The 11127-nt window shown below is 45.1% G+C and overlaps 1 protein-coding gene across 1 annotated transcript; it reads right to left on the bottom strand.

Annotated features, from left to right (window-relative positions):
• Positions 1-918: 918 nt before the first annotated feature.
• atp2c1 (ATPase secretory pathway Ca2+ transporting 1) lies at positions 919-10555 on the bottom strand (the record flags this gene model as incomplete). The annotated part of the gene is made up of 6 exons (XM_034079995.1): positions 919-2941; positions 4376-4517; positions 4679-4774; positions 8300-8447; positions 8614-8730; positions 10424-10555. Coding segments are annotated over 6 exons (760 nt in total), but the record flags the coding sequence as incomplete, so codon positions are not given.
• Between the last annotated feature and the right edge of the window lie 572 nt (positions 10556-11127).

Here is an 11127-nt window from a genome sequence, read left to right as displayed (position 1 = left end):
AAGGGAGACCTGCAAAGCAGAAGAAGAAGAAGAACGTCAGCGGCCTCATTTGCCTGATCTTCCCTCAGGGACTTGTTGCGGTGTGAACGCGATCTGTACTCATGAACCTTTGTGGGGAAAGTACTGCGGTGTGAATGCGCCTATTGTAAGTTCAGCTGGACAGTTTTGAGATTTCTTCAAATGCCGTTGCCATGGCAACATAATGCTCGCCATGAAACACAGTTTTATAACTTCAGTGAAAATGCTCCAAACGGCCCAAAACTTCACAGGTTTGGTAACGATGCAGCCATCAACACATCTATGCGTTTTACGGGGTGTCATCAAATGCCGTTGCCATGGCGACAGACCACTCGCCATGAAGTTAGTTCAAAAGTTGGCAGTTCAAATATTCCGCTGCTTTTCACTTTCTTCTCTCATCACACATTCAAGCCCCCGGGGTTCATGCATCATTTCAATCTCAATTCTTCACTTTCTTCTTACACATTACATTTCAGTTTAGCGTCAGCTTTTCAGCATAAAGCATTCCCACTAGCAATTTCTTCAGGAATTGCATTCTCTGGTCGATGATCTCATTAATACCTATTTTATACTAAAAAATAAAAATAAAGTTTACTAAGCCACCTTTTTGTTTTAATTTATTAGACAAAATGATTTGTGCTGAAAGTCATATACTGTTGTGTCTCAAACGGATAGACTAGGTTATTAATTTACTTAAAATGCTACAATAACATTTGCAATTTGTTTTTAATCTGCCATGTACGGTATCAATGTCTCTCAGCCACCGTAGTGTCGTGTACCGTCTGGCTGCGGCTACAGCTGGGTGATATTGGCCGTTTTGGTTTTCTGATTCATAGTCAAACGATTTGCTTTGCGTCCGCTGTGAACGCAGCATTACAAACAAAAACCTGGAAAGAGAGATAGAGGTTGGATCATATTTTACTTCATATTGAGAAACATATCACAGTTTTGCACAAATAAAACAGGATTGAATGTTTTGGAAACCGAGTGAAAATATATTTTTATTTTCTAGTGTTCATGTTTTCAGGCCAAAACCGAAATAAATTAAACTTTCAACTGCTAGAACTACATTTCCCAGAAAGCACCATGTCCTATAAAGAGAAGACCCCCGGTGAAGAAGAGAACACATCCACATTTTATAAAAATGGTAAATACACCTTTTTATTACTATTTTGAGGAGATTCTCTTGTGAAACCCTTTAAGTGCCGACACCGATTAAAGGGTTTTTATATGAGATATTTAAAATGACGTCTCTAAGGCACAGGATGAGAACAATGCATCTTTACTAGAAAGTGTGTGTACCCTGAACGCACCGCGTGGTGCGCTTCGAGGCCGGAATCCACATTTTAGCATCAGGATTTTCAACAGGAACTTTATTTATATTAAATATGACAAGAAAAAAGCATTTGTCATCAGCTGTACAAATACCATTTTAATTTAAATAAAAAGCAGTGTGCTCAGGAAGAAGCATAAAAAACAAACAAGCACAGATCACAGAAAGCAAGCCCGTGAAGTGGAGGCGTAACGACACGTTCATTACTGGTTTTTGGTTCGGATGTTTTGGTCACGTTTGCAGCTGTACTTCCCCTCTGTCGGTCCGTAAGGGAATGGAAACATAGTACATGTTCCTTTAAATCTCTTTCTCCGCAGAGTTCTGGAAACACTACCTATCTTTGATCGAAGAGGGACGACGAACCACTCGTGATGAATTAGAGCGGATAATAGTGTAGTAACAATGACGATGTTTAAATAACGTAAAACATTTGAGGGACTTATCGTATTCTAATTATATTGGGGAATGATGATATTGTAAATTAAAAGTAAATAAAAATCTGACTTTTAGAAAAATACACACACACACACACACACACACACACACCGTTTCCTTTAAATCATTCAGAACACAGTCAGGGCTTTCGTTTGAGCAGCAGAATTTACTTTGACCTCAGAAGGAAGTGTCTCAGCTTGTTCGAGTGCCGTTACACCTCCACCCTCATACATGTGGATAAGTGGTCAACACCTTCTGAAGATTAAAAAAGAAGAACTGCATGTCGCCTCCGTCCTTCAGGGAGAAGAAGCCGTCCTAAAGCACGATGGAGGGGGGCGGGCATCCATCTTGCCCCCAGTTGAACAAAAGTCCAGTCCAATAGCCGTCTGTTACCCAGAGTCCTGCTGTGAACCTGGACATGTGGATACCCCAACGTGTTATGATAGAAATGTAGAGCAGGGTCTCCAGCTCAGAGAAACTGCCGGATGCTAACCTGCAGATGCTGGGACTTTCGTACAATTAGCATAAGTTGGGTTAATTAGCATATTTAGGCAAACGCTTAAAACGTGGCCGATTTGGAACGTGTTGCGGTTTGTTGAGGGACGCTGACTCCATTTCTGACTCTTCAGGGTCAACAATCGCAGTTTCAACCTCGACACGTATCCATCCTCTCTGTGGGCGGATCAGGATGCATTTTGGGTCGATTTTTAAGTTTTAGCTACCGTCTGCAAATATGCCATCGAACACAACTTGTACTAATCGTGAAAATGTCCCAACATCTGCAGTTTCTATGATCCGGAGACCCGACTCTACGTTTCTAATATAACACTTCGGGTCCTCAACATGCGTTCACACTGCTGGCAGCTGGACTCTGAGCGCCCCGAGGCCGGGAGCTCCTTCCAGTCACAGACCAGAAATCTTCCTCCTCCTCACATCAGGAAACTTGACGAGTCAGTGCCATCGATTGTGAGGCTCCTTCCTCTTCCTCCTCTTCCTCCTCCTCCTCCTCCTCCTCCTCACCGGTCAGCGGTCATACCTCGTGGAAGCAGTCGGAGGGGGGCGGGCTCCTCTGGGACCCCCTCCACCTCTCCAGCACCTTCACGGCCTCGGAGACGATGCACACGGAGGAAGTGAGGCTCACCAGGAACAGCAGGTCTGAACACAGGGGAACAAACGGGGGAAGTTAACGGGTTCAGGTGACGTGCAACAACATTAACCTTTCTGTTGGTCGCTTGTTAGCAGACCCTTCACGCGATGGCAGAGCGAACAGGTGCAGGCAGGGCCCATAGTGATAGCCCTATTGTTTAAATCTACTACCCACACATGAACATATGGAAATGGGTTACTATTTAAAAAAATAAATGTATTTATAAATGTATTTAGAAACCTATCCATGTGATTTTTAGTGGGGGTCGACCTCAAATCCTCTATAGGGGTCCAGGGGCATGCCCCCCCGGTAAGATTTTATCTTTTATTTTGGAGTTAAATGCATCAATCTGGTGCATTTTGAGGGGAAAAGAAAGAGACTAGATCTATGGAAACACCTATATTAAACAGAACAGTATACATTTCAATAATCATAAAATCATGGCCATAACCAATAACATACCATTTCAATATGAAAAAAACACTGAAACTTGTTTATTAATTTATTTTTGGTTCATTTATAGTTGTGAGTCTGTCTGTGCTCCTGAATCAGCCTGTCCTGTAAAAGTGTATCTTACCTTTTTTCACCTTAATATGTGTTTACATAACTGGTGACCACACCGTTTGAGACCCACTGAGAACTTAGACTAAGTTAACTATCTAAACACTCAGAGAGTCCTTTACCTCACCTGAGCTGAGCTGATCCCGAGCTTGAATGACACACAGAGACCAATCAAGGGCTTTGATTTATGATCTGTATGACAGTGGCCATGTCGGCAGGCCACATCATGTGGACAGCCAGTCCCCCTGTGAGGCAGGCCACTTAACAGGCCAGAAGGAGGCGAGATCAGTGCAAGGGAGCGAGGGATCATTGTCCACAAGTTAATCGATCGCAGATGGCGTCGTGGTCACGGACGAATAAAAAAGAAAACTATAAAAAAAAAAATTATTAAAAAATTATAAAAAAAACAAAACCTAAATGGGTCGCGAAATATACTTGGGCGGCCGTTAATATACCTGGGCGGCCCGCCCAAGTATAGTCTATGTGTGGGAAACCCTGGTACAGTAGTATTAGTACAGTAGTAGTATTAGTACAGTAGTAGTATTAGTACAGTAGTATTAGTAGAGTAGTAGTATTAGTACAGTAGTAGTAGTAGTACAGTAGTAGTACAGTAGTAGTAGTACAGTAGTAGTAGTAGTACAGTAGTATTAGTAGAGTAGTAGTACAGTAGTAGTAGTAGAGTAGTAGTATTAGTACAGTAGTATTAGTAGAGTAGTAGTACAGTAGTATTAGTAGAGTAGTAGTATTAGTACAGTAGTAGTACAGTAGTAGTAGTAGTAGTAGAGTAGTAGTAATATTAGTACAGTAGTATTAGTAGAGTAGTAGTACAGTAGTAGTAGTAGTATTAGTAGAGTAGTAGTACAGTAGTAGAGTAGTAGTACCTGTGAAGTAGAGGCTCTCCGTCTGGAAGACGCTCTGCAGGGGGGGGAAGTAGATGACGAGCAGCTGACCCATGATGGAGCCGAGGACCGAGAAACAGAACGTCCTGTTACTGCAAAAACCCAGCTCATACACCAGGCGAGTCTATATACACACACACACACACACACACACACACACACACACACACACACACACACACACACACACACACACACACACACACACACACACAGCGGGAGATATAATATATATATATAAAAGGGAAAGAGTGATGTATGAGGAGGAGGAGCATCAGGAGTTACCTGAGAGCGGGAGCTGAGGGCGTTGAACATGTCGAAGAAGACGAAGCAGGTGAAGGTCATCGTCGTGTCTCGAGGAGTGATCACGTTGTCCTGCAACTAAAACACAAAAACACGTCTGAAAATTACGTCCCCTCTCAACTGAGTCTATTTATAGATTTATAGACAGTTTTAAAATGACTATTACATTTAAAATCAGTCATTAAAGAGCCAAGATAATAAAAAGAAAACGGGTTTAATAAAATATAAATGAAGTCTTCAATATGGTAAGTTGCATGCAGCTGTGATCAGCACACATGCAGTGGGGCAAGTATTTAGTCAGCCTCCAAGTTCTCCCACTTAAAGAGAAGAGGCCTGTAATGTTCATCCTAGGTACACTTCAACTCTGAGAGACAGGGGGGGGGAAGAATCCAGGGAATCACATGTATTTGCAAATGATGGTGGAAAATAAGTATTTGGTCAATAACAGAAGTTCATCTCAATACTTTGCTATATACCCTTTGTTGGCAATGACAGAGGTCAAACGTTTTCTGTAAGTCTTCACAAGGTTTTCACTGTTGCTGGTACGTTGGCCCATTCCTCCATGCAGATCTCCTCTAGAGCAGTGATGCTTTGGGGCTGTTGCTGGGCAACACGGACTTTCAACTCCCTCCAAAGATTTTCTATGGGGTTGAGATCTGGAGACTGGCTAGGCCACTCCAGGACCTTGAAATGCTTCTTACGAAGCCACTCCTTCGTTGCCCGGGCGGTGTGTTTGGGATCATTGTCATGCTGAAAGACCCAGCCACGTTTCATCTTCAATGCCCTTGCTGATGGAAGGAGGTTGTCACTCAAAATATCACGATACATGGCCCCATTCATTCTTTCCTTCACACGGATCAGTCGTCCTGGTCCCTTTGCAGAAAGCCCCAAAGCATGATGTTTCCAGCCCCAAGTTTCACAGCAGGTGTTCTTTGGATGCAACTCGGCATTCTTTCTCCTCCAAACACGTCTAGTTGAGTTTTTACCAACAAGTTCTATTTTGGTTTCGTCTGACCAGGTGACATTCTCCCAATCCTCTTCTGGATCATCTAAATGCTCTCTAGAAAACTTCAGACGGGCCTGGACATGTACTGGCTTAAGCGGGGGGACACGTCTGGCACTGCAGGGTTTGAGTCCCTGGCGGCGTAGTGTGTTACTGATGGTAGCCTTTGTTACTTTGCTCCCAGCTCTCTGCAGGTCATTGACTCGGTCCCCCCGTGTGGTTCTGGGATCTTTGCTCACCGGTCTTGTGATCCTTTTGACCCCACGGGATGAGGTCTCGCGTGGGGCCCCAGATCGAGGGAGATTATCAGTGGTCTTGTATGTCTTCCATTTTCTAATAATTGCTCCCACAGTTGATTTCTTCACACCAAGCTGCTTACCTATTGCAGATGCAGTCTTCCCAGCCTGGTGCAGGTCTACAATTGTTTCTGGTGTCCTTTGACAGCTCTCTGGTCTTGGCCATAGTGGAGTTTGGAGTGTGACTGTTTGAGGTTGTGGACAGGTGTCTTTTATACTGAGTTCAAACAGGTGCCATTAATACAGTTAACGAGTGGAGGACAGAGGAGGCTCTTAAAGAAGAAGTTACAGGTCTGTGAGAGCCAGAAATCTTGTTTGTTTGCAGGTGACCAAATACTTATTTTACCGAGGAATTTACCAATTAATTCATTAAAAATCCTACAATGTGATTTCCTGGATTCTTTCCCCCCAGTCTGTCTCTCATAGTTGAAGTGTACCTAGGATGAACATTACAGGCCTCTCTTCTTTTTAAGTGGGAACTTGCACAATTGGTGGCTGACTAAATACTTTTTTGCCCCACTGTATATCAGGCACAAAGAAGTAAATTTTATTTGGTTTTAAATGTTAGCATATTGTCCTCTTTTACTTGGAAATGTTTGCCTAAAGGCGGCTAATGTTGGGCTATATAGGAACGACAGCACGGTCACATGACTTCACGTCACCACCGCTAAGCTAAAGGAGGCTAATGTTGGGCTATAAAGGAACGACAGCACGGTCACATGACTTCACGTCACCTCCGCTAAGCTAAAGGTGGCTAATGTTGGGCTATAAAGGAACTACAGCTCGGTCACATGACTTCACGTCACCACCGCTAAGCTAAAGGTGGCTAATGTTGGGCTATAAAGGAACGACAGCACGGTCACATGACTTCACGTCACCTCCGCTAAGCTAAAGGTGGCTAATGTTGGGCTATAAAGGAACTACAGCACGGTCACATGACTTCACGTCACCACCGCTAAGCTAAAGGTGGCTAATGTTGGGCTATAAAGGAACTACAGCTCGGTCACATGACTTCACGTCACCACCGCTAAGCTAAAGGCGGCTAATGTTGGGCTATAAAGGAACTACAGCACGGTCACATGACTTCACGTCACCACCGCTAAGCTAAAGGTGGCTAATGTTGGGCTATAAAGGAACGACAGCACGGTCACATGACTTCACGTCACCACCGCTAAGCTAAAGGTGGCTAATGTTGGGCTATAAAGGAACTACAGCACGGTCACATGACTTCACGTCACCACCGCTAAGCTAAAGGTGGCTAATGTTGGGCTATAAAGGAACTACAGCACGGTCACATGACTTCACGTCACCACCGCTAAGCTAAAGGTGGCTAATGTAGGGCTCATTCCTGCACCTTTATATTTCTGGCTTGTTTAAAGACCATGAGTGTCGGTGACTTTGTGTTTTCATGACCGATGAAATAAAGAAACACATGAATAATTTGAGAGTGGTCTGCCTGCAGGCCTCCACTCTCAGGACAGGAAGTGACCCGCCCCCCGAAGGACTCGTCTGATGGAAGTTTTCAAATCACAATGGAGACTCATCACGGAGGTCATGAGTCCGCTCACCGTGCACTTTGGGTCGGCCTTGGTCAAGCCCTTTTGACCCCCCCAGCCTGGTTCTCGTAAAAATTGACTTAGCCATTTTTCGCCCAAATGAACCATGGAGGAATGTTACGGAGTTGACAGGGGACTCTGCCCGCCTCACGAGGGCCTATTTTCGGACACTTATTTTCACTTTCCCCCGGTTTTATGATTTTTCTTTTTTTGGCTATTTCAACCTGTCCCCCCACGGCCTGTGTCCAGCCCCCCCCCCCCCACGGCCTGTGTCCAGCCCCCCCCCCCCACGGCCTGTGTCCAGCCCCCCCCCCCCCCACGGCCTGTGTCCAGCCCTCAGTTCCTCCGAACTGCGGGTTCGACTCTGATGCTGCGTTGGGGTGGGGGACTTCCCCCACTCTGCGTGCCTCTTCCTTCCCGGGGCGGCCGATATGAAGCATGACCAGGACGCACCGTCTGACTCAGGGGTCCCACCACGGGTATATATCTATATATATATATATATAAATATATATAGATATAATAAGTGTCAGTACGATTTTATTTTGTATTTGTGTGCATTTCCTGTTCGGAAAGTGGCGATTTTATTCTGTAATTCTTAGTTTGCATGCACTTCCTGTCCTGAGAGTGGAGGTGTCCTCAGAGTGGAGGTGTCCTCAGAGTGGAGGTGTCCTCAGACTGGCGCCTGCAGGCTCCCATGAATCATATCTACAGCCGAAAGAGGCAAGTTGATGAAGAGGAGACGCACCTCCCTCCAGAAGACGAAGAGCGTCCCACAGACGATGATGAACGCCGACAGCAGCACTTTGCTGAGCAGGGAGCGAGTCAGGATGCTGTCCCGAACATTACGGGGGGGCTGCCGGATCACATCCTGATCCACGGGCTCCACACCCAGACTGAGAACACACACACACACACAGAGAGAGACACACACATTATGCAAATTGGGCGATGGCGTCATTTACACTGCCCGATATCACAATCGTTTCTCAGGGGGATTAAAAGATCCACACACACTTTTATTTTTGATACAATGACTACATTTCCCATGATGCCCTGTACCTCTGAGCGGGGGGGCCGTCCATGATGATGTTGATCCACAGAATCTGCATCGCGTTCAGCGGGTTGGGAAAGTTCATCAGCGTCGCCAAGGAGATGAGCGTCAGAGCGGCAATACTCCTGCAGAGGTGCAACAAAACCACCTTAGGGCGCGTTCACACCAAAAAGAGTACTTAGTGCCGGGAACTTTCACCCCCATTTGTAGCGCCTGCTGAGAGGTGGTACTCTCCTGGGGGAAAAAGTGCCCCAGTTCTGATTGGCTGGGCGGATTGAAACCACGCCCCGTAAAACTCTGAAATGTTTTGTAGAGCCGCCATTTTATTATCCTCGCATTAGCATTATTAGCATTAGCATTAGCATTAGCATTAGCCCAGCGCACCAACGCAGAGAGACTGACTTATGGCAACACAAAAGAAAACATGGGAGCGGTGGAGATGAGGAGGTGTCGGCGTTCTGGCGATTTACTCGGAAGAAGAGGGGACACATGTTGATGTAGAAGAGACATGGAGAAGAGGGGACACATGTTGATGTAGAAGAGACATGAAGAAGAGGGGACACATGTTGATGTAGAAGAGACATGGAGAAGAGGGGACACATGTTGATGTAGAAGAGACATGAAGAAGAGGGGACACATGTTGATGTAGAAGAGACACGGAGAAGAGGGGACACATGTTGATGTAGAAGAGACATGAAGAAGAGGGGACACGTGTTGATGTAGAAGAGACATGAAGAAGAGGGGACACATGTTGATGTAGAAGAGACATGAAGAAGAGGGGACACATGTTGATGTAGAAGAGACACGGAGAAGAGGGGACACATGTTGATGTAGAAGAGACATGAAGAAGAGGGGACACGTGTTGATGTAGAAGAGACATGAAGAAGAGGGGACACATGTTGATGTAGAAGAGACACGGAGAAGAGGGGACACATGTTGATGTAGAAGAGACACGAAGAAGAGGGGACACATGTTGATGTAGAAGAGACACGGAGAAGAGGGGACACATGTTGATGTAGAAGAGACATGAAGAAGAGGGGACACGTGTTGATGTAGAAGAGACATGAAGAAGAGGGGACACGTGTTGATGTAGAAGAGACATGAAGAAGAGGGGACACATGTTGATGTAGAAGAGACATGGAGAAGAGGGGACACATGTTGATGTAGAAGAGACATGAAGAAGAGGGGACACATGTTGATGTAGAAGAGACATGAAGAAGAGGGGACACATGTTGATGTAGAAGAGACATGAAGAAGAGGGGACACATGTTGATGTAGAAGAGACACGGAGAAGAGGGGACACATGTTGATGTAGAAGAGACATGAAGAAGAGGGGACACGTGTTGATGTAGAAGACATCAACACGACATGACCGTAACAAGCCAATTCAAGTTCTAAATAAGTATAATATATATATAGTACTTAATCGTGTCCCGATGTGACATTAATGTCCCAGCGATATTTATCTAATTTGTTTCATATCAAATTGATCATCTAGCTAGTTCTGTCACGTGACCTGGCACATGGACATCTTGGACATGTTGTCGTGGGAACACAAAGTCACATGACGACATCTTGGACATGTTGTCATGGGAACAAAGTCACACGACCCGGCCCAGGACCCCCCGGACTGTTCAGGGTGTGTCACTGAGGGACTAAAGCTGAATAGGGAACTCTCCAGAACATTTAAACGTCCCGTACGTGTCTCCGTGTCTCCGTGGGTTCTGAGGAGTTAAAAGACACGTCTCCAACGCGTTAGCGCCGGAGACGTGTCTTTCTTTAAGTTCAGTTCATTTGCATCGTCTGCGTGTCACTCACGTGCTCAGCTGGAAGCGCACAAAGTTTTTGATGTTGTTATAAATTCCCTTTCCTTCCTCGATGGCCGACCTGGAAGGGAAGAACAGCACGTGAGTCTTTAACAATAATACATTATGTTTGTACAGCGCCTTTCTAGGGACCCAAGAACAAACAAACAAACAAACAAACAAACAAGAGGGGTAAATAATAAAGTACAAATGTAATAAATAGCAGCAGGAGAGGAAGCTGTGACGGGTTAGGGCTCAAAGGCAGAAGTACACACGTCCTGTACTCAAGTATAAGTACACACGTCCTGTACTCAAGTATAAGTACACACGTCCTGTACTCAAGTAGAAGTACACACGTCCTGTACTCAAGTAGAAGTACACACGTCCTGTACTCAAGTAGAAGTACACATACTCGTGTTTAAAAAGCCTCTGGTAGAAGTAGAAGTACACACGTCCTGTACTCAAGTAGAAGTACACACGTCCTGTACTCAAGTAGAAGTACACACGTCCTGTACTCAAGTAGAAGTACACATACTCGTGTTTAAAAAGCCTCTGGTAGAAGTAGAAGTACACACGTCCTGTACTCAAGTAGAAGTACACACGTCCTTTACTCAAGTAGAAGTACACACGTCCTGTACTCAAGTAGAAGTACACACGTCCTTTACTCAAGTAGAAGTACACACGTCCTTTACTCAAGTAGAAGTACACACGTCCTGT

Source organism: Pseudochaenichthys georgianus, unplaced genomic scaffold, assembly GCF_902827115.2.
Source record: "Pseudochaenichthys georgianus unplaced genomic scaffold, fPseGeo1.2 scaffold_807_arrow_ctg1, whole genome shotgun sequence".
NCBI lineage: Eukaryota > Metazoa > Chordata > Actinopteri > Perciformes > Channichthyidae > Pseudochaenichthys > Pseudochaenichthys georgianus.
Note: the sequence above shows the minus strand (reverse complement) of the source record. Positions and strands in the feature narration are given on the sequence as shown.